Raw genomic sequence first — 25,032 nt, forward strand, 5'->3', positions numbered from 1 at the left:
TACCACTTGTGCTGTATTTTTAAAGCAAAATTTTTAGCTCTTGATTTTATATGCTAATAAAACATTGCAGCTTCTGTATTCTTAAGAGGCTGATGCCTTTGATACATACTTATCTAGAAATGTATTGATTTCCAAGGACTAACCTATTCTCTGAGTTAATTCATCTGAGCTTTTCCTGGTCCTTTATGCTTCGTATTAAAGTGATGCAGATTGGTAAATTGTTGAGTAAGGACAGAACATTGAACTTGAAATCTCGAGGACTAGAGTCCAGTGTGGCTCTGCTATGTATTACCTCTGTGACCTTGGGTGAGTCACAGGCTTTATCAGACTCTTTTCTCATATTTAAAATGCTTATAATTTTTCCTAACAGCATTGGGAAAATTTTAACGATATAATGTATGCATATATAATAATAATGATGAAAGATAACTTACTTTATGTTGAGATATCCACAAGTACTCATAGTTAAGAAGAAGAGAGGAGAAACCAATTGGGGAATGGATGATATTACAGGTGGAGGTCAATTTGCTTTCTCCTGTCTTTCTAGAACATTTTTCCTCCTGTTCTGTTTTCTCTTTTGTGGTTTTTCTTTTACTGACCTCTCTGAACTCGAGGATATGGACCAGTCTGTATTGGGCAAACACAAAAAAGAGGGACAGATTGAGGGGAAATTGGCATTATCCTCTACCTGAGTGGAATGGAGAGAAAGGGATGGTCATTTCAGTGGCCCTTGCATTCTCAGCACCTGGGCCAATCTGAAAAGTAGGCTAGATTCATTCCTCACTTCATTGCCAGGCATCCAAAATACTGTCACAGTCAGCCAGATGTACACGGGATTTATTCACATGTCAAATGAGAGTTGTGATGTATGACACCTGAGATCTCTTCCAACTCTGATTCTGTGACTCTCTGGTAGTGGTATTTCTGCAGAGACATAAGAGGCATCTAGCGTCCATACTGCCAAGGCGCTCCTCCTATAAGCTCACCTAGGTATGCATGTGTCTGTTGTTATTTGATCAGATGTCTCCATTTGCTTAAGCATGTTTTTGTTGTTATTAGGTGCCGTTGAATCGGTTCCAATTCATAGCAACCCTATGTACAATGGAACGAAACAGTGCCTGGTTCTGCGCCATCCTCACAGCTGTTGCTGTGCTTGAGCCCGTCCTTGAAGCCACTGTGTCAATCCATCTCCTTGAGAGTCTTTCTCTCTTTCACTGACCCTCTACTTTACCATACTTGATGTCCTTCTCCAGGGACTGGTCCCTCTTAATAACATGTCCAAAGTACATGAGACAAAGTCTCACCATCCTTGCTTCTAAGGAGGAGCTTTCTGACTAACTTCTTCCAAGACAGATTTGTTTTGTTTTTCTGGCAGTCCATGGTATATTCAGTATTCTTCACCAACATCATAATTGAAAGGCATCAATTCTTCTTTGGTCTTCCTTATTCATTGTCCAGCTTTCGCACGCCTATGAGGTGATTGAAAATAACCATGGCTTGGGTCAGGCGCAGCTTAGTCCTCAAGGTGACATCTTTGCTTTTTAACACTTCGAAGAGGTCTTTTGCACTAGATTTGCCCAGTGCAGTAAGTTGTTTGATTTCTTGACTGCTGCTTCCATGGGCTTGATGGTGGATCCAAGTAAAATGAAATCCTTGACAACTTCGGTATTTTCTCCATTTATCATAATGTAGCTTATTGGTCCAGTTGTGAGGATTTTATTGTTTGTTTATGTTGAAGTGCAATCCATACTGAAGGCTGTAGTCTTTTATCTTCATCAGTAAGTGTTTCAAGTCCTCTTCACTTTTAGCAAGCAAGGTTGTGTTATCTGTATATCACAGGTTGTTATTTCATCTTCCTCCAACACTGATGCTGTGCTTTTCTTCACATAGTCCAGCTGCTCAGATTATTTGCTCAGCATACAGATTGAATAAATATGGTGAAAGGATACAACTCTAATGTACACCTTTTCTCATTTTAAGTGTCTCAGTATTCCTTCATTCTGTTCAAACAGCCGCCTCTTGGTCTATGTACAGATTCCTCATGGCCACAATTAAGTGTTCTGAAATTTCCATTCTTCGTAATGTTATCCATAATTTGTTATGATCCACACAATCAAATGCCTTTGTGTAGCCAATAAAACACAGGTAAACACCAAGATCCATCTGACATCAGCACTGATATCCCATGTTCCATATCCTGTTCTGAATCCAGCTTGAATTTCTGTAGTTCCCTGTTGAAGTAGTGCTGCAACTGTTTTTTGAATTATCTTCAGCAGAATTTTACTTGTGTGTGAAATTTATGATATTGTTCGATAATTTCCATGTTCTGTTGGATCACCTTTCTTTGGAATGGGCACAAACATGAATCTCTTCTAGTCTGTTGGCCAGGTAGGTGTCTTCCAAATTTCTTGACATAGACCAGTAAGTGCTTCCACTGTTGCATCCGTTTGTTGAAACAGCTCAATTGATACTCCTTCAGGTATCAGAGCCTTGTTTTTCACCAGTGTCTTCATTGAAGCTTGGACTTCTTCCTTCAGTATCATCGGTTCTTGATCATACACTACCTCCTGGAATGGTTGAATGTCGACCAGTTCTGTTTGGAACAGTGACTCTGTATTCCTTCCATCTTCTTTTGATGTTTCCTGTGTTGTTCTGTATTTTGCCCATAGAATCCTTCAGTATTGTAATTTGAGGCTTGAATTTTTTCTTTAGTTCTTTCAGCTTGAGAAATACCAAGTGTAGTCTTCCCTTTTGGTTTTCTAACTCCAGGTCTTTGCATATTTCATAATACTTTTTGTCTTCTTGAGTGGTCCTTTGAAACCTGTTCAGTTCTTCTACTTCATCATTTCTTCCATTAACTTTAGGTACTTTACATTCAAGAGCAAGTTTCAGAGTCTCTGCTGACATCCATTTTGGCCTTTTCTTTCTTTCCTGTGTTGTTAATGACCTTTTGCTTTTTCATGTATGATATCCTTGATGTCATCCCACAACTCATCCGGTCTTCGGTCTTTAGTTTTCAATGCATCAAATCTTTTCTTGAGATGGTCTCTAAATTCCAGTGAGATGTACTCAGCATTGTACTTTGGTTCTCATGGACTTGTTTTGATTTCCTTCTGCTTCAACTTGAACTCGCACGTGAGCAATTGATCGTCTTTTCCATCGTCCACTTCTGGCCTTGTTCTGACTGATGATACTGGTATGAGATGTCGATGCACAGTTCTTAATACAGTCAACAACAGGAATTCCATACATGTCTGAGTGTCCTGTTTAACTTAATCTCAGAATGCCTCTGTGTCCTAGCCATCTTATATATCAGTTAGTCTGGGCTCTCCCAGTTATTAGCAAACAAGGAAACCTACCAGCAGTTCCATCTTCATTGCATTGCTTTTTATTTTTCACTTGATTGAAAGCACCATCATGGCAGAAACTATATGACCTGTGTATTCTGGTAGCCTGCCTTAGCACTGTATGTAAGATGAAATAGGCACTCACATACTGTTAAACAAAAAGTTAACACTGACATTTTTCATTCCATTTTTATATTATAGGAACTTAGAGATTTACTCTTTAAATGACATGTGCGCATACGAACCTACCAGCAAATGACAATTGGAGTCTTCTGATGGAAGCCTCCTGTTGCATCCTCTTCCCTTTGTTTCCCTGTAGATGGTCGTATTTATTGTACTTTGGCTTGAATTAGCAATCAGATTTTGCGAATATCCTAGGGAGATAATTACATATCTTTTCTATTGTAGAGCATTCTGGAGTTGAGAATTCTGGTGTGAAACAAAGGTGTCATCTGCTGGTGGTCAGTAAAATTGGCAAATATATTCTTATAGAAGAGAATTAAAGTTTTAAATATATTATCTCAAAATGTAGCAGTGTGGAACTTAAAGAAAATTTAAAAATAAGAACGCGTGCTGCTTGGAAACATTACCATAGTGTAGAAGTATAGAAAGATAAAAAGACAAGCCCTCATTGACCCCGCGCTCCCGGCAGCTCCTTTCTTCTTATTTCCTCAAGGTAACCACTGTTAACAGCATGGTTTATATTTCTGAAACGTTTTGAAACAGATGTGCACACACATGCATGTTATTTTTAAATGTATGTGTGTAATTTTAAAATAAATAACAATAAAAACATTTTTCTGCAGTTTGCTTTTTTTTTGAAACAAAAAGTGAATATCCGTGTTAATACAGATAGGTTCGTCACTGTTTTGAATGTTGTGTGGTATTCTGTAGTGCATATGTGTTTAACCATGAACCTGTTTTGAATGTTGTGTGGTATTCCGTAGTGCATATGTGTTTAACCATGAACCTGTTTTGAATGTTGTGTAGTATTCCGTAGTGCATATGTGTTTAACCATGACCCCGTGAATGACCTTGAGATTGTTGCCATTTTTCCGCTGTATACAGTGCTGCCAGTGACCATCCTTTGTGTATAGGAATAAACTTGGGCAAGTATTTTTGTGAACATATGCGTGAAACAAAGCACTTGCCATTCAGCATTTGTTCACACACAATTCAGTGACGTTAATTACGTTCCTCATTTTGAATAATAGATTCTTAGAAGTAGAAATGCTGGAATAGATGGTATATGCATTTTGAATTTTGTAATTACTGCCAAATTTCCTTTCAAAAATTACCAGTTTTACCCCAAGTTATAACTAAAACTCGGTGTTTTCATAATATGATTTAAGTTTTTTTTTTTTTTTTTTAAACATTGATGGACTTTATGATCGGGTACAGGAGATACTCTTTTTTATCCTTCACATGAAAAGTCTTTACACCTCATTTTAGCAAAAGAAGTAGTCCTAGAACTTGAGTCTCTTAATTTGAAGGAATCACTAATCTCTAGGCCATGAGGAATTTGCTAGGGCAACAGACAGCCAGGTTACTTTTAACCCAATACTTTTATCCTCTCCCTTTTTACCTCCAAATTTTGCTTCCTTTACACTCTTTAGTTACTTCTGACAACCCTCCCATCCCCCTCCCCCCTCCCCCCAAAAAAACCCTCATAATTCACAAAGGATTGTCACTAGCTGTGATCAGTTTCATCTGCCATCCCTCTCTCCCTTAACTGACCCTAAGTCTCTCCATGTTGGCTGATTGAGCTTATTGTTTCCTTCCCTCACACCCCCACAAATGGGCTTCTCATACCTCCCATTTTAAGACTGCTCAGAGAGAGCTCCAGCTTTGAGGTTAGACAGCCTAGGTGGAAATACTGGCCCCTTTCCTTCCCAGCATTGTTACCAGGGGTAAGTAACTGAATCTCTTCAGGCCTCAATTTTCTTATTTATAAAATATGAATGATAAAAAGGGTCTTTCATAAGGTCAGGGAGCTTAAATGAGTAAACGTAAGTTTCTGGTTATTACTAGCATCTTAATGTAGAAGTTGACGTGAGTATTCAAGGGCAGTGGTCGATAGTTGAGAAAAATATTGGTGGTCTGGTTTTAAAAAAGGGTCTTTTAAAATAATCGGAGTAAACTATTTTTAGGCTTGTAAGCGTTGTTGTCGTTAGCTGTCATTGACTTGCTTCTGACTCATAGCGACCCTGTGTACAACAGAGTCCTGCTGCTGGTCCTGCGCCACCCTCATAATGGTTATGCCTAAGCCCGTTGTTTGCAGCCACTGTGTCAGTCCATCTTGTTGAGGGTCTGCCTCTTTTTCACTGGCCCTCTACTTTACCAAGCGTTGTGTCCTTCTCCAGGGGTTAATCCCTGGATTATGTGAGATGTAGTTTCGCCATCCTTGCTTTTAAGGAGCATTCTGGTTGTACTTCTTCCAAGCCAGATTTGTTTTTCTGGCAGTCCCTGGTATATTCAGTATTCTTCTTCAGCACCACAATTCAAAGACGTCAATTCTTTAGTCTTCTTTATTCATCGTCCAGCTTTCACACACATTGGAGGTGGTTGAAAACACCATGGCTTGGGTCGGGCACACCTTAGTCTTCAAGGTGACATCTTTGCTTTTCAACACTTTGAAGAGATCTTTTGCAGCTGATTTGCCCAATGCAATGGATCTTTGATTTCTTGACTGCTGCTTCCATGGGTGTTGATTGTGGATCCAAGTAAAATGAAATCCCTGACAACTTCTGTCTTTTCCCGGTTTATCATGTTGTTGCTTATTGGTCCAGTTGTGAAGATTTTTTTTTTATGTTGAGGTGTTGCAAACACAGTACTTGCAAGCATAGTAGATCTCTTTTTAATAAATCTGAAGAGTTGGATTATATAAAAATGAGACTTTTGTGAACTTTGCTTTTAAATATTTACGTTTGCATACCAAGTAACCATTAATACATTTATTAGCTAAATAATTGAAAATGACTTACCTGTTATGTACTGTTTTTATACTTAGCATTTGTTTAATGAGGGTTAAGGAACGTACAAATACTTTATTGCTTTTTATACATTTAAAATACATGATTATTTCTGTACATAAATAAGTGTATTATTGGGTTCCTGAAGTAAATTAAATATAATAAGAGATGAGTAACACAGCCAGATGAGAGGAAAATAATAGAGGAGGGCTATAAACCCTGACAGGCCTATCTGAGTTCCCTGAGATATATGCTGAAGATAGTGGTACTTATTTACTTCCTTGGCATTTAGCTGAAGGGAAGGCTGTGTGCTAGGGGACCGGAGCCTGGTTCATGCCAGGGCTCCTTCTGTCATTAGCCTCCACAACAAACAGGGTGTCCTCTAACAGCTCCTCTGGAGAGGACACTACCCTGTATCATGGCAGTGAAATTACATGGACTGACCATTGAGGATAGAAAGTGGTGAAGGTTCTGGCTGTTTTGGTTATGACAAAATTGTAAATTGAAATGAAAGCATTAGTTACCACCTAGAAATGGGAATTTAATTAAGAATAACATTTAAATCCCTGATATGGTTGTGTTTATTCATTGTACATTATTTTTCAGTGTTCTTCTAGTTCCTCTCCTCTCTACTCTAAAGAGATCCCCCAGTCTCCGCCCCACATTTTTCCCCCTCTCAATGCCAGTAGATTTTGCCTTCAGCTTGTAAGACAGGTGTACAGATGCCTTTGAAAACCACAGACTTAGTGTTTCCTAGCTTTAACAGCAGGCACTAAAACTGTAGGTGATGGTGTTCTTCTATAGGTCCTCCAGAAGAAGCTGAATTAATCACCTCTGCAGTGTAGACATCTGCTGGCCTGCATTCTGCCTAAATAGACTGAATTTGACAATTTAATTTTAACAAAAAGGGACACTGCACATGAATATAAATGGTTAAATCATTATTTAGACAACCGTATTACCAAAGCAGTTAGGTCACAATTAAAATGAAGATGTAACCAAAACCTTTTACTCTTGCTTGTTGTGAATTTGTTTTCCAGTGGAGTAAGAGGAAAAGAGAAAGCATTACAGCCCCATTAGAACTCAAAGCTGTGGGTAACTCTACACAGCCATTATAGCATAAGCCAGTTGTGAGCCTGTCTTACTATCTCAGTTTAAAATTTGTGTAATGATTCAGTATTATTTAAGTAACTGTATCCATGATGTGAGACCAATATCTCATTCAGTATGTATTAAATATGCTTCATTCAGTGTGGTGGAGAGGTATTTGCTTGATGCCTGGGGACTCTGAATACTCTTAATTATTAAGATCCAGAATGTGCCCCTATATTCAACATTCTCTACAAATACAGATGTGCTCTCTTCCCCCTCCCGTTTTTCTCTCTGGCAAAAATTCTGATTCAGTAGGTCTGAGATGGCGCATAAGCATCTGTGCTTCACACTGTGCCTCAGGAATTTTGATATGCTCCCTGGGGTAAGGAAGTTTTGATTTTGGAATAAATCAAAACTAAATCAGAACCAAATCTAGCACCAGGCAGAAGAAGCCAAAGGCTTAGTCAGTAATCCTTCTTGTCCATGAATTCTCCTTTGCTCTCATCTCGTGGTTTCTATTGCCAAGGTAGGAGGGTAAATCAAATTCGGAAATCCCTAGCTGGAAATGAGAGACAGTTAAACTGTTTCACTTTTTTCAACAGATAATTTCACTTTGCCTGAAGGCTTGAAATTTTGAAGAATTAAGCTTTGGTAATAAAATGCCCACATAGATTAATTATATAGTTGTAAAAGTTATAGCATTTATAAATATAAATAAGGGTAAAAATATGATAGGTTTTAAAACACTTTAATGGATCATTTAATTTACATACACACAGAACCTGGTTCTTGCCCAGCTTGGGGAATGTCTAATAGCAAATGTATAAACATACGAATTATGTTTCTCTTTGCAGTTTCCTTCTCAAAGCTGAATGCTGAGAGGGTTGTCCTTGATTACAGGCAGCCATTAACAAGTAGAAATAAAATTCGCAAATTTTAACTTATTTTATACAAGGTTTAGGCAACTCTTTAACTATTTAATGAAGACATTGCGATTCAAATAGTTAAACTTCAGCATTAAAGTTCAATGTATAAATTTGTTCATTTGAAGGGATTATTGTTACTGTAGAGAAGTGCTGGTAGCGCAGTGGTTAATCGCTGGGCTGCTTACCAAAAGATGGGTGGTTCGAACCCACCAGCCACTCCACGGGAGAAAGATATGGCAATCTGCTTCCGTAAAGATTATAGCCTTGGAAACCCAGTGGGACAGTTCTACTCTGTCCTATAGGGTCGCTGTGAGTCAGAATTGACTCAGTGGTAGAGTGTTTGTTTTTTTTTAATTGTTGTTATAGACGTTTAATTTCTTGGTCTGCATGTATAGCATATGTTTCTTATTCTTAAATGTTGACTTGTATATAGAGTAAGTTTTATTTATCTACAGGTTATCTTTGTATTCTTATGACTAGGTGAGACAGTCTTGTCTGTATAGTCACATGAGCATATTTTTAATTTTTATTATCCAGCGAATTTTTTATTACTGTGTCATAGAACTTCAGATTTGAGGAAATGGAGGCCTGAGGAACTTAAGTGGTTTGCTTGGGGACACAAAAGTTTTTCCAAACTTTGCCTAGAACTAAAGTCTTCTGAATTCTAATCCAGGATTAGGAACTTCACACATGCTCTCAATTCGAGTGTGTAGACTATAGATTATTTCCAGTAAAATTTTATCTTTGGGCCATTTCCCTTCTCCACTGCCCCAATACTCTAAGTAGTATGTTAGTTTTAATACTATCTGGGGAAAAAACTTGTTTATTTTTTTTTAAGCTTGAGAAACATAATTTGTGTCTTTATACGTTTGCTATTAGATATTCCCACAGTTGGGCAAGAACCAGAATCGGTAGTATGCTAATTAAGTGGTCCATTAAAGTATTTTAAAATCTATGATATTATGATAGCATTTTAAAACCTACCAGATTTTAAGGAAAAGATGAACTGTGTAATTCAGATCAAAGAAAAGTAATTCCTAGATTATTCTTTCAAACCTTCTTTCTTCTTAGCATGAAAAAAAATAAGAGTTGAGCATATCCTGAAGTTTTTGGAGGGTCTGAACGTAGACCCCTTTGCCAGTTCACGCCATGTGAGAAGACTGGGATTTTCTCCAATCCAAATCCAACCCTCTTAAAACACTTGGAAAATTTCTCCTACAAATGGGAAACTCCCAAGTCTCACATGGCTGAGACCCACACAGCTAAGCACGGCACGCCTTCAGCCATGCCATAGCATAGTCTGCTGCCAACCTAAGTGTTCTGGAGCAAGACTCCTTGTGGGTTGTGGCCCTCAGTAACCCAACAGAGAACAACTAAATATCACAAAAATTGGGAGAAATAACCACTGTGAGGATAACCCAAAAACCCAGTGCCGTCGAGTCGATTCCAATTTAGAAATTGGATTTATTTAGCTCAGTTCATTTGAAGGAACTGTGGGAGCGAAGAATTAATAGCGTGCTGGAGATGTCCCTAAAAAAGAGGATAAGGAGGGACATGTCAGATGGAAGTTTAAAAATTGAGACCCTGTAGTTTACTTTTTTGGGAAGTCTCTTCCCATGCATTTAGGTGAAGAATCTATAGCTTTTTCTCTATGGGAATATGTGTGTGTGTTTCCCTAGAATCAAGGGATGGGCTAGATTAGGGAGCTGAATATCCGTGGGGCAGATGTAGACCCCCACTAGTTACGGCTTTACAATGTTATATATCTTTAAAACTTCCTGAAAAGGGAAACATAGTAACAAATACCTGCAAACATGCCAGTACCCTTCCTTAAATTTATCTTTAACTTGGGGTTGGAGGACCTCAGGATCTAACTTTAGCTCCAGGGTTCTGGTATATGTTCATCGGCAGCGGTGAACCAGGATTAGCGGTGTGACTGAGGACAAGTCGTAACCACTGAACCCTTTTCTCCTTCTGCAGAAAGAGGATTATATGTATATATGCATCACCAGGCGGTGTTTCATTCTGTTATGCATAGGGTGGCTATGAGTCAGACTGGACGGCACCTAACGACAACAACATGCATCAAAGGGGCATTGTAAGGAGAAAATGCGATAATATACATGAGGATGCTTTAGGAGGGGTTCTTAACCTTTTTAATATGAATCTGTTTTTCAGAGGGAAGAATGCATGCATACCTTTTCCCCTCCGTTTCAACCCCCTTCCTCCCAGTATTAGATAGCCTACTGTGCCAGGTGTCAGGAAGGCAGAGGTGAGCAAGGCAGACATGATCCTTGCTCTCATGGAGCTTAAACATCTATGCAGTTGCCCAGTCTTTGCTTGAAACACCCTCTTCTCGTGCCTTCTGGGATATCCTGGTCTCTTGAGATTTTCTTAATAAGCCACATCTTACCATTGCTGTTCTTGCTCACTCTGTTACCTAGCGTTTAAATGTTGGCTTTCCTTAGAACTCAGTCTTAGATGCTCTTCTCACCCTGTAGGTCTCCCGTCGTATTTCTAGCTCCCTACCTGAAATCCACTCCTCCCTCCTTGGCTGTTGCAAAGGTATTTCTCATTTACCATGAACCAAAACTGAATTCATGGTCTAAATACTGCCCCTCCCACTTCCAAATCTGGTCCGGCTCTGGTGGTCTTTGTGTCAGTGAGTTGTACAAGTTATACAGAACCCTGTCCATTTATTTAATCCAGAAACCTGTGTTTGATCTCTGCTCCTCCATGCCTCAAATATTCCCTTCTTTGCTTGGTTGGTTTTATGTCCTAAATTCCTGTCAGATTCTCCATTTTTGCTCTCTGCACTGGATTTCAACCTACCGTCGTCATCGTTTGTGCAGACCATCAAAATATCATCCTCACTGTTTTCCCCATACATATTTTTGCTCCCCAGTCTATCCTCCACACTTCAGGTAGTGATTTTTTTAATAGATAAATATATTTGTAGGATTCCAAAGTATGATATTTAAAAGTATGAAAAGGTATTCAGAGATAAGGTGCAAGGGTGGGGGATGTATTTGGGTACCCTACATTCTGCACAATTTTTCTGTAAATCTAAAACTGCTCAACAAAAGTCTATTATAAAAAAAGGTATTCCTCATATGCAACTGGGTTACTAGTTCTAAATATCCTTTCAAGTTATTATGCATATATAAGAAAATACACATAAAAAATATACATAAGCTATTTTAAAACCTCTGTTTACAAAAAAGGTGCTACCACTTATACTTTTCTCCACTTTGCTTTTTATCAATTGAAAATATATCCCAGATAGCTTCCCATTGTAGTACAGATTTCACATTCCATTTTATAGCTGCATAATATTCCACGGTTGTTGTTGTTAGGTGCCATCGAGTCAATTCTGACTCATGGTAACCTGGTGTACAACACAACAAAGCACTGCCCAGTCCTGCGCCATTCTCATGATTGTTGTTATGCTGGAGCCCGTTGTTGCAGCCACTGTGTCAATCCATCTCTTTGAGGGTCTTCCTCTTTTTCACTGACCCTCCACTTTACCAAGCATACAATGTCCTTCTCCAGGGACTGGTCCCTCCTGGTAACATGTCCAAAGTATGTGAGAAAAAGTGTTGCCATTCTCACTTCTGAGACGCATTCTGGCTATGCTTCTACCAAGACAGATTCGTTTGTTCTTTTGGCAGTCCATGGTATATTCAGTATTCTTCACCATCACCACAGCTCAAAGCTGTCAATTCTTCTTTGGTCTTCCTTATTCATTTTCCAGCTTTCGCATGCATGTGAGGTGATTGCAAACACCATGGCTTAGGTGAGGCAAATCTTAGTCCTTGAAATGACATATTTGCTTTTTAACACTTCGAAGAGGTCTTTTGCAGTAGACTTCCCTAATACAATGCGTTGTTTGATTTCTGGACTGCTGCTTCCATGGGCATTGATTGTGGATCCAAGTAAAATGAAATCCTGGACGACTTCGGTACTTTCTCCATTAATCGTGACGTTGCTTATTGGTCCAGTTGTAAGGGTTTATGTTTACTTTATGTTGCAGTGTAATCCATACTGAAGGCTGTAGTTCTTGATACCCATCAGTAAGTACTTCAAGTCCTCTTCACTTTCAGCAAGCAATATTCCATGGTAGGAATGTTGAAATTGATGCACACTAGGACAAAACCTCTTTTACCTAGATATCTAGAGTTATCTTTCAAAAAAGCGAATCTGAGTATGCCATTCTTACACTTCAGATGTCCTTGTCCGGACTTCTTACTCCTTACTTTTAGGAAACAAACAAACAAAAAAACCAAAAGCAAAACTAAGCTTCTCACCCACCTAGGTCCTCAGGGTCTGGCCCTATTTCTCTTCTCCAGGGTTGTCTTGGCTCACTCTTTCATCTTTTGATCTTGTTGCTTGAACCATTTTTTATTTCCTCCATGTACCACGTTCCTCTGCCCAAACTCTTTTCTTAGTCTCATATGTAGACCCATTCCTTCCTTTCAATTACATATACCTGTTCCGTGTATCCACCTAATTTTCAATATACTTAAGGCTGATCTCAGCTCAAATGTCATTTTTTTCAAGGTTTGCTTATCCTGGCCATCTAAGGTCAGGTCAGAGCTCTCTGATAAGGGTCTCCCAGCATCCCATTCTCTTCCTTCCTGTACTTATTACCATTTGTTATTATATATTTATATGAAGAATTATTAGATTAATAATTATCTCACATGCTTAGACCATTGTTTTTCAAATAACAGATTGCAACCCAGTATGGGTTAAACCTATTGCCATCGAGTCAATTCTGACTCATAGCGACCCTATAGGACAGAGTAGAACTGCCCCATAGAGTTTCCTAGGAGCGCCTGGCAGATTCGAACTGCCGACCCTTTGGTTCGCAGCTGTAGCACCAGTATGGGTTATGAAACAAGAAATTGTGACAGCCTTTTTAAAGAAATGACATAGAAGATCTCAGACCGCATCGTCCATAGTGAGGGTATTTTTTTCATCAAACTTTTGCTTCCGATTAATAGATAGATAGACATTAATAGATACCTTACCATATCCATTGACATCAAGTTGATTCCGATGCATAGTGACCCCATAGGACAGAGGGGAACTGCCCCACAGGGTTTCCAAGGCTATAATCTCCTGAAGCAAACTGCTACATCTTTCTCCTACAGAGCAGCTGGTAGGTTCCAACCACCAGCCTTTCAGTTAGCAGCCAAGCACTTAACCACTGTGCCACTGGGGCTCCAAATAGACAGATAGATATATGTAATCTCATACACAGACAAACCCGCCAATGTGTTAGGTGTGATATGAAATGTATTTTTTATTGTGAGTCTTGATCAAAAAAAAATTGAAAGCCACTTAACAGGCTAAGTTGTATGAGACAGGGGTCCTGTCTGTTTGGCATACCTTTGTACCCCCAGGTCTAGCAGATGATCCTGCACTGAGTCAGGCACCAAGTCTGCTGGCTGAATGATTGAACCTCCTTTTCAGGGAGGTTCATGGATCCACTACTTTGGTCCTAGGGACTAATGAACCCTGATTCTAAGCAGAAGTTCATGATTATTATCTTGGTCAATTGAATCTGCATTAGATCACTAGAAGAGAAGGAAAATAATGTAAAACCATACCTACAAATGTATTTTATTAAGGGTCGGTAAAGAGATGAGGCACTATTAATGAAATATTTTTAGATTTAATTTTTTTGTGTGTGCATTATTTATTTATAGATCGGAAGGCTTAAAATACCATTTTATTAGCAAAAAATGAAACAACTTTTACCTACCTAAATACCTGGGTAATTTTTTAATTTCTAAGGTAGTCCACATACACAGGGCTTATTACGTAGCTGTTACCTTTTGTGTGTACTTCAGCAATAAAATATTTATGCATTTTGGCAAGGTGATACTACAGCCTGATTTAGTACAACAGCTGCACTGCCTCTTCCCGTGTGGCTTGATTTCCCTTTTTAATTTTCAGTTTTCTGCAACTAAAGACTTCTGTCAGCATGTAGTTTATACAGCAGCAAATAATAGTGAAAACTTCTTGAATTAACATAGTAAAGAGAGAGATACTCTGCTAAGTTTACTTGATTTCATATTTTCTAAGTCTTTGAAAAATATTTTCCTAGCAAGTCATACAGAAGAGCTTTATAAAAATCACATATGTACAATGAGACATTTTTGTGATGTTTTTATTCTTTAAAAAACCTATAAACTCATCTCCAAAGGTCTAATCTCTGATTCTTTTTTTAATTTTCTTGATTTTGTTGTTGAGAATATACACAGCAAATCATACACCAGTTCAGCGTTTTCCGTATGTCCGATTTAGTGGTACTGATTACATTCTTGGAACTGTGCAGCCATTCGCACCCTCCTTTTCTGAGCTGTTCCTCCTCCTTAAACATAAATTCACTGTCCTGTCAGATTCCCATCTAACCTTTCGAGTTGCTGTTATCAATTTGAGCCCATACAGATAGTTCTTAAAAGAGCATAGTGCTCAAGGCAGTCATTTTTTACTAGTTAAGCTAAACCATTGTTTGGTTTTAATAAGACCTCAGGGTATGTCGCTGATTCTTTAAAAAAATGGAAAATCTCAGTTCTAAAGTATTCTGCATTTTTTAGCACAAATTAGGAAAGTCCTGGAAGTAAAAGAATGATTCTTACATTTATTTCAGTCATTAATTTGTATGTATAATTGAAATTGAGATTGGATTAAAAACTGTTAAGGCAAAAAACTGAGAACCTTAATTATTTGAAATTTTATTATCAGAACCCTTTTAGCACAGAATTTTTATCCAGCATGTGTTTTATTTTTTCTTTCTATTTCTAGGTGCTCCTGATCCAACAGCAGGTGCTAGTATAGATGATGAAAACTGCTGGCACTTAGATGAAGAGCAGGTTCAAGAACAGGTTAAATTGTTCCTTTCCCAAGGCGGGTACCACGGATCAGGGAAGCAACTTAATTTGCTCTTTGCTAAGGTATGATGGTTTATTTTCAAAGCAATATTCTAAATATATACTGTCTATATAAAATTATTTTTTATATTTATATAAGGTTATGCTTACAGTGGAAGAAAGACTTTTTTTATTTTAAGAAACCGCGTCAGTTAATTGACAAATTAAAAACTTTTGTGTTGTAATGTAACCTTTAATTTGCTTTGGTGACCTTAGACAAGGTGTGGAACATTTTTGTCCATCTCAGTTTCTGTCAAAGAAATAGTGGTAACTTATACAGTTCTGAAAAAACTTCTTCAGTACTAAACATGAAATAAATGGCTTAATATTATTTAAAATGCCATTTTCTCATTTTTTTTGTTTTGTCTTGTTTTCTCGTTAATTTTCCAAAATAGGTAATAAAATATAATCCTTAAGATGTGCTTTATATGTTTAGTTTAATATTTTCAGTATCTTTAGTTTCAAAAGCATAGACTTTGGAGTCATACAGACCTGGATTTAAATCCATGCTCTCTATTTTATTAACCATGTGAACCTCAGCAAGTTACTTAAGTCTGTTTCCTCATCTGTAAAATTAGCTAATCATACCGTAACTCCCAAAGTCTGGTGTTAAATGGTGTCTAGCACAGTCAGGCCTTGGTAGGTGTTAATTCTCATCGCTAAACATTGATGGCCTAAGAAACTTCTTGGTCAGGAGTTCTTCCTGGGCAGAAACTGTCTCTATTGTGTTATATAGGACTTACAGCAAACATATTTCTAAATACTGGATAAATAATTTTTAATATTTAATCAATGTATTTTTATTTCATTTTTTGGAGGTACAGCCATCATTATGGATAATATATTCAAATTAGTTTTAAGGGAACAGATAATTGTGTTTCATTGATACATTTGTTAAATACCTTTTCTAATATTCATAATAATTAAAAGATCTTTTTTTTTAATTCAGAAGAATTAGATTCTGTTAGTGGGCATGGTCAGAAATTAATGGTATTCTGATTAATCGATACCTTGTTAATATTTATGTAGATTGCCAATTTTCCAAGAATTAGATTATAATAAAATATATTTAACTCTAAAACTCACGTGATTTGATCATTCTTTAGTAATTCATAGGCACTTCAAACTCTCATAATGCCTCAGAGTCAACAGTCTGAAAATTAATTACTATTAGGCTAGAGATGTACTTGAATGTTGGTTAAGAGAGTTCTGGTTTACATGCTTACTAGTAAAGAGTTTGTTAATTGCTATTGCTAACTGAGTAATAGGTTAGAAATCTATCAGGAAAATAAACATTAAATCAAATCCATTGTTCTACTGGCAATGTAAAAGGTTTGGTATGTTTAGACATACAGAAAATATTTTATATATTCTTATGTCAGCGAAGTATAGACTGTGAGTAGTGGAAGCAGTCTGAAAGACTGCAGTTGATATTTTGTTTCTATATATGATATATCCATTATATATGCCATATGATGTAACAGCACCATATAATTTTGGAAATAGCGTAAATTTTGGAGTAAGACAGATCTGGGTGCAGATCCCAGCAATTCCCTTGTCCTTTGGGCAATTTCCTTATCTTCTCTGGGGCTTGGTTTTCTAATTTGCAAAATATGAATTATAATCTGGTCTACATGGTTGTTGTGACGATTAAATGGGAAATATAAGTGCAAAACTGTTTAGCATGATGTCCACTAAATGGTAACTTAGTTTCTTCTTCCCAGTCTTTACCACCTTTTCATGACTTTATAGTGTATCCATGTTGGAAATAAACTCCTTTTTAGGATTATTGAAATAACCTTTCTAGAAGGACAGCCGTCGTGATTCAGTGTAGAAATGCTTTTGAGTTCCTTAAAAGGCTCAAATTCTGCAGCAGGTGAGAGGATTCCATTGCTTGTTAGGGTGCAGGCCTGAAGCAGGATTCTTTAGTCACTGAGATTTCAGCTGCTTTATTGAGGATCTGCCATTTTCTCCTTTACCTGACTTTCTTCCAGAAAGAACCCTGAATAAAAGGGCCCTTTCCCTTTTTTTCTATTGCATGTGACTTTGCTTCAGTAATTTACGAGGAGAGTGATGCTCAGCTGAGATTCTTTTTGTCGAACACACAGCCTTAAACACTTTTGGAATGGATGGATTCATTTAGGGTTTCCTGCAGAGGGATTTTAGCCTTATTTTTCTTTTTCTCCTTTCTTTTAGTTGGGAAATGTAGCACAAGAGTTATGGACAGGGCTTGAGGTTAAAGCTCGAAAGACCAAGTTATGTAGGTCAGTGGTTCTTATTATTTTGCTAAATGAATCACTCATTTAGAGCCAGCGTGTTCTTGAACCTACAGCCGGGTTTCCTCTTACCATTGCAAAAACAATCCCAACTGAGTGAAAGGAAGTATTATGTTGCTCTTTATATGTATAAAAAAAAAATTTTTAGTGAGAGAGAACTTACTGAAATTTTTACTGGAAAAACTGAAGGGCTTGTGCAACTTTGGGAATATACCAAACACCAATTTAATTGTACAGTGTAAATTGGTGAATTGTATGGTATGTAGATTATATCTCAATAAAGCAGTTAAAAACAAAAACCTGAAGGATGGATACTGTCATGATAACATTAGCAGATCAGTGTAGGAGATTCTAAAGAGTCCTCAATGGGCTCTGCTTTAAGATCTTCACATCTGTTGGTAAGTACAGTCAGTTGGAGAGCCAAGAAGATGCCAGACTTTTGTTTTGGAATTGTTTTTAAGATTGGCAGCATTACAGCATCTCATCCCAATGAAGCAGCGGCATCTTGTTAAAACCTGTTTTGGTAAACTAGTAGGTTCATACACCTGTTTTTACTGCCAGATTTCACTTCTCTGGTATGCTAGTGCAAGAATTAAGTGGTCGCGTGCTTTGTTTTAGTACAGTCTTAAACTACAAAGTGTGCTTGCTTTAGATAAGAAAGGATATTTTGAAGGAGACCTTGAAAAAGTATTTGTACTGGACATATGAAACATGATTTAATCATTTCTCCTTGACCAGATTTTTAGGACCCAACTAAAAATTATGGAGGATTGAGAAGTAAACCAGTCTTCTTTCCACTTATGAATTCCAAAACAAAATTTGAATAAAATTAATGGGTAATTTTGATTAAATTGAAGATTTAAGATAGAGACCAGTTTTTAGGAAAGCTGGTATAAAGGCGTAACTTCTCCCCCTGCCCACCCCCCCCCACCCGCCCCGGAAAAAATAGAGAAAATTGGTCTGTGTTACTGTTTATTTTTTGAACATTTTTCTAAAGGTTCATTTTCCCCACTAGGTGCGGGAGATGTTGAAGATGAGAGACTCCAATGGGGCCCGCATGTTGACCTTGATAACAGAGCAATTCATGGCCGACCCCCGCCTGTCACTGTGGAGGCAGCAAGGCACTGCGATGACTGACAAATATAGGCAGCTCTGGGACGAGCTGGGTAAATACAAGTTTTCTGACAAATTACTATTGAGTTGTGTATGGATAAACACCGTAGTTGAACGTTTCAAGAACATGGTCATAGTATTGCTGAAAAGAGCTGCTCATATGAACTTCTTAGTGATATACACTGGTTAGGAGAATAGGAAGAATGAGGACTTGGGCTGGCATTTGCAGAAAACAGCCTTGGCGGGGTTTGGGGGGATTGTCCTATATAGAGGAAAGCAAACTTAGGGATCTGCTTCTACATATTTAAAAAACAGCTGTATTACGTTGAAATACCTCACTTGTATAATAGAGCTGGTGATTTACTTCTAGATAATGTAATCAAGTCAGCTGAAACGTGGAGTCTGCCTTTGCCTTCTGTGCACATTATCACAGTATTAAAAATAGTTTGGGTATTGATTTTATTTGGGCTGCTATAGATTTAGGTGAACTATTGATCTTCAGAATGGAAAAGATATAGCAAACTCTAATTTTTATTACTTTTCAAATCCCTGGTGATAAATCTAAATATAGCAGGTAGTTGAAATAATGAGAAATCCACTACATTAATTGTGTCCGGTAAAAGGATATTGGAAATTTCCTTGGGAAGAGTTGTGTGTTACCCGGTGCTCATTACTGGGAAAGTAATGAATTTGAGAAAGTGTATTTGTTCTGCTGTTTTTTTATTAAGAAATCAGTAAGTAACAAATGGAATTTCTGACAAACATTGTATCAGTGCCTATATTAATTTTATGGGAGGAAAATCCTGGATATCTTTATTAGGAGATTCTGGTTTCAGTGAAATTGTATAGCACAACTCTCCATAACTTCACCTCTCTCCTTCTGGGCTGATCCACATCACGCTGGATTGATCCCAGTTGCAGCTTGTGTAAAATCCCCCTTAGTGCTACCTGCTTGTGCATTCTGAGTATGAATTGTGAGTAGTCTAGACCAAGAAAAGCTGTTGTCTGTGAAGATACCATATGATCATAAGACTTAGAAAAGATCTTTGACACGGACTATTTTACAGATGAGGAAACTGAAGTCCAGGAGATAGGAAACTCCTGGATATTGTGTGATTTGACACCAAAGGTTCCTTTTTACTCACAAGTTTTTAGATATTTGTTGATATTTTTCCCTGGCTTTTTTTTTTTTTTTTTTAAGTGTCTTGTAATAACTTGAGCTTGCCACTTTCCTTCGGTCACCTGAAATAACGGTAGTGGCCATGGAGAGGCTGGTGTGTTCGACCCTTTTGTTCGCAGCTGAGTGCTTAACCATTGAGCCACCAGAGCTCTTTTTCGAGAAGCTTAGAATTACAAATAACTGGTTAGGAAGAAACTATCAACTAAAATTTTTGGTTAATAAAAAAGTACAAGTGATTTATTCTGAAATAAAATTTGCAATATTCAAATTTAATTCATATTCACATCTTACCTTTCTAAGTGGGTTTTGAAAATTATGGACCTCAACCCTCATTGAAAATATAAATTCCGTTAGGTGAAAGTTTCCACCGGCTGATTCTGCTTATACCTTCTGACAGACTTACTTTCTAATCACGGACCAGGCTTTATACAATTTCTTTGATTTCAGTCCAGGATGAAGAACACAATTCCTTGCCCTGTGTTTTCTTTTGTGTCTACCTTACCTCTCCCCCTCAACCCCCGACTACATCTCCACCTGCAGTGATTATTAGACTGCTATGACTTCTCCTATGTACTCAGATATCAAGCAGAGGACACTTAGCACTTTAATGGAATCTAAGTTCTGCCAAAATGCTCCTTAGAAGAGAAAATTGCAAGACTATGTCTCACATACTCTGGACATGTTATCAGGAGGGATCAGTCCCTGGAGAAGGTCATCATGCTTGTAGATGGTCAGCAAAAAAGAGGAAGACCCTTGAAGAGACGGATTGACACAGTGGGTGCAACAATGGGCTCAAGCAAAGCAACAATTGTGAGGATGGCGCAGGACCAGGCAGCGTTTTGTTCTGTAGTACATAGGGTGGTTGTGAGTCAGAACCGACTTGAGGGCACCCAGCAACAAGAAGTTCTGGAAAGAATCCCATGTAGAAGTAACAATAGCTATTACATCTTAAGATTCATTTGTCAAAAAACTAACTAAAAGTTGGTTGTGGACTACAAAAGCAAAGGCTTTTGCTTCTTAATAAAATGGGGGAATTTGACTTTGTGCCCCTGCACAGGGCTCGCATTGCTTCAAGGCTCTGCTTTGGAATTAAATGCTGAGCACTGCCAGATGCCAGACATTGAGAAGAGGCTGAGTTTTGTCGGCAAATGGGATCTGCAAGTTAATTGGTGTTTTCTGCAGGCTTCTGGCTGTGAAATGAAATTGGAAGCCCTTTAGCCACATGGATAATACAGGACCTGAATACAAATGTCACATGTCACCATCAGGACCCACTGTGAGACAATAGTGTTCCCACTCCAACACTGCGCCATTACAGATCATTTAAATATGGGGATTACATTTAAACTAAAAGCCCCATTTGCCTTTTACTGCAATTTAAATGTCCTCTTAGCAAAAGCTAAGTGACAAATTAAATGAAAAAAGTGCCCACATTTTTAAAGCTGTAATGCAAAACAACCTTTTATTGCTTCTCATGTGCCACGAATGAATCATTATACTTGTCAACCCTAAACCAAGCCATAATTGGAGCAGCTACTGTTATCAAAGTGGGGCCGCTCTGTGACAGCTTAATAAAGCTGAAACTGTTAAATTAAATCTTAGATACTTAACTCCTTAGCACCGGTGGATTCGATGGGTCCGTTCCTGGCAATGGCCAATACACCAGGAAAAAAAAAAGACTCCTGGCATGGAAGCCTTAATCTGATGAAAGCGTACAAGTCAGAGTATCTTAGCCAGGAGCCAAGTAACTCTGCTCCTGGCACAGGGATTTGGAGCCATCAGATTGTAAGCTAAAAGATTACAAGATGTGTTTTTTTTCCCATAGGCTCAGATAGGCCCCTCCCCAAGATCTATTATTTTCTGAGTATATGTGTTTTATTAAAATTTAACAATGTTGATGTTTCAAAATTAGTTTCTAAAATAACACATTAATTTTAACTTTTTTCTCTTTTAAATTAATATATGCAAACTTAATTGAAGTAGCAACAGGCCCAATTTCTTCTCCCCATCTTCCAGCTAACAAAGGAAATGATTATTCTCAATTCTACTTTTCCAAAATAAGTGCGTATGATAGTCATTTGATCTAGGTTAATTTTTGTGATTTACTCCCTGATTTTAATAATGTAGTATGAAGTAGATACAGATGCATACTATTAAGATCCTGTTTAGTGCATCTCATTTGCAGATACATTTATCGTGAACATGAATCTGTTTCTCAAATATTAATTTTACTTTCTCTACATGATGTTAATTTTCGCAAACACACGCTAATGCTTTCAAGATGAGCAGTGTTGAATCATAATCAGCTATCAGGAAAAGTATATTCTACAATCTGAAAACAGAAAGCCCCATTGCAGTGGTGGAGTGGAGGCTGTACCTTTAGTGGAAGCTGTAGTTGACATGCAGATTTTCTGGAAAGCTGATCATGGAAATAACCCTTGGATTGTAAAAAACAGCCCGTGCTAATGGGTGGTGATCCTACCTACTGTTAGCCCTAATGGTTCTCTTCACACTTAATTACTGTGGGGTTCCTCAGGGATAAGGGATATATTATAACCTCTTATCTGTGTTGATGGGTCTCTTTCCTTAAACATTTTCCTAGACTGTAATTTTACTTTGCTTCATAAAACTATAAGTTGTCGCTGCCATTCTATTAAGACTTCATTAAAAAGGATGTCATTAGAGGAAACAGTTAAATAAGATTTAATCACAGTTTTATCAAAGGGGAAAAAAGTCTAAATGCTCATTTTCAAGTATTATATATTTTTTCCAAAAATTTTAAACACATAACTTTCTCTTGTGTTTTCTAGCATGAAACCCTGTTACTTAGGGAGAGGATGGGCTATCATGGCTGCTTTGGTCTCTCCTCACTCAGCTCACAAGAATAAGATGGTCTCTCTCAGAGTCCTTTTTCAGTTTCTGACCGAAGTACCTAACTTTATGAGCAGAAATCGCCATAGTTAGATGTTTCTTTCTGGCTTGAATTTCATTGTAAGGTTAGTTTGACCACTTGTTATTAAGTAACAGCTCCAGTATCCCCTCTTAGGGTGCTAGATAGATTGAGTGAATATACAGATTCAAGGCACTTGGAGTCAGAATATGATTATGTACAGGAACAGAGGACTTAGCCTACCCGTTGGGGTGACATACATTGCAAAATACAAAAAATTACCTGCTATCTGGACTCAGAACACTTGTCTCATCTACCATCCCAAACAGAAGTAGTGATCTCTCTGGACCTCTTGTGCACCCACCCTCTGAATGATACTCTAAATAATTTAGGAGGGCCTTGGTGCACAGCCAGAAATAAGATTCCAAAGGCTGTGCTTTGGAGGTAACTGTGGAGAAATTTCTGGGAAATGTTGTCTTACTGTTAGCGTCCCTAGAAGCAACAGGCTCTAGTAGCTCCCCCCACCCCCGCCCCACTTTAGTGAGCCCTTTACTTAGTTTCTATGGTAAATTGATAAATTCAAGCTCAAGCCCCCACAGTTTTTAAGTTGATAGCGGTTAGGTTAGGTTAGGTTAGGTTAGGTTTAGGTTAGGTTAGGTTAGGTTAGGTTAGGTTAGGTTAGGTTAGGTTAGGTTAGGTTAGGTTAGGTTAGGTTAGGTTAGGTTAGGTTAGGTTACCTAAGGAGTAACTGCTTTTCATGGAGAATTAGAAAATATTTCATTGTGGCTTGCCATATATAGGTTTCTGTATGCTAGTACCCTTGGAGAAAATGGCAGTTCCCAGAACCCCCTTATAGCAAAAATATGGCGGTACCATCTTGGAAACTCCTGTACAGCTGTAAGTATAGAATGTAATCCTAACTAAATACATAACAGGGATTGCTTGCCACCCACCAGTTTATCTTCCTGGGCACAAGGCGAATAAAACTTTATCACTTCATACCACTATCAGTGCCTTCTTGTTAACCCTTCTTTCTGGAAGTCTTATTGCAATCTATTGGTAGGTATTAGGCACTTGCTGTGTCTGCAGAGAAAGGTGCATTAGATATTTGATTTTAGTGTTGATGCCACTGGTAGGAAGGAGTGAAGCATGCATTAAGAGATGTGATAAATTGCAACAGTCATGAATGACCTGACAAACACTTTTTATTATTTATTTACAAATTAGTAAAACGATTTGTACAAACTCAGTTTAATATGGGTTTACAAGATGTTCGTGGAGGTGAATTGCTAGGGAAGAAATAGAATATTCCAGAAAAGAGGAACGTTGTTGTTCTTAGGTGCCGTCGAGTCGGTTCTGACTCACAGTGACCATATGCACAACAGAACAAAACACTGCCCGGTCCTGAGCCGTCCTTACAATCGTTGTTATGCTTGAGCTCACTGTTGCAGCCACTGTGTCAGTCCCCCTCGTTGAGGGTCTTCCTCTTTTCCACTGACCCTGTGCTCTGCCAAGCATGATGTCCTTCTCCAGGGACTGATCCCTCCTGACAACATGTCCAAAGTATATAAGATTCAGTCTCGCCATCCTTGCTTCTGTGGAGCACTCTGGTTGTACTTCTTCTAAGACATATTTGTCTGTTCTGGCAGTGCATGGTATAGTCAATATTCTTCACCAACACCACAATTCAAAGGCGTCAGCTCTTCTCCGGTCTTCCTTATTCATTGTCCAGCTTTCACATGCATATGATGCGATTGAAAATACCATGGCTTGGGTCAGGCGCACCTTAGTCTTCAGCGTGACATCTTTGCTCCTCAACACTTTAAAGAGGTCCTTTGCAGCAGATTTGCCCAATGCAATGCGTCTTTTGATTTCTTGACTGCTGCTTCCATGGCTCTTGATTATGGATCCAAGTAAAATGAAATCCTTGACAACTTCAATCTTTTCTCTGTTTATCATGATGTTGCTCATTGGTCCAGTTGTGAACATGTTTATTTTCTTTATGTTGAGGTGTAATCCATACTGAAGGCTGTGGTCTTTGATCTTCATTAGTCAGTGCTTCAAGTCCTCTTCACTTTCAGCAAACAAGGTTGTGTCATCTGCATAATACAGGTTGTTAATGAGTCTTCCTCCAATCCTGATGCCCTGTTCTTCTTCATATAGTCCAGCTTCTCGGATTATTTGCTCAGCATACAGATTGAATAGGTATGGTGAAAGAATACAACCCTGGCACACATCTTTCCTGACTTTAAACCAATCAGTGTCCCCTTGTTCTGTCCAAACAACTGCCTCTTG

At 38.1% G+C, this 25,032-nt stretch overlaps 1 protein-coding gene across 1 annotated transcript in view; it reads left to right on the forward strand.

The window, feature by feature from the left end:
• ZSWIM6 (zinc finger SWIM-type containing 6) overlaps nt 1-25,032 on the forward strand; it is a 216,422-nt gene that overhangs the window by 143,034 nt on the left and 48,356 nt on the right. Inside the window, exons 3-4 of the mRNA XM_049864131.1 lie at nt 15,154-15,302; nt 18,570-18,720. Of these exons, the coding sequence (XP_049720088.1) occupies nt 15,154-15,302; nt 18,570-18,720 (300 nt within the window). The remainder of the gene's footprint in view (nt 1-15,153; nt 15,303-18,569; nt 18,721-25,032) is intronic.

This window comes from Elephas maximus, chromosome 2 (genome assembly GCF_024166365.1).
Source record: "Elephas maximus indicus isolate mEleMax1 chromosome 2, mEleMax1 primary haplotype, whole genome shotgun sequence".
Classification (NCBI taxonomy): domain Eukaryota; kingdom Metazoa; phylum Chordata; class Mammalia; order Proboscidea; family Elephantidae; genus Elephas; species Elephas maximus.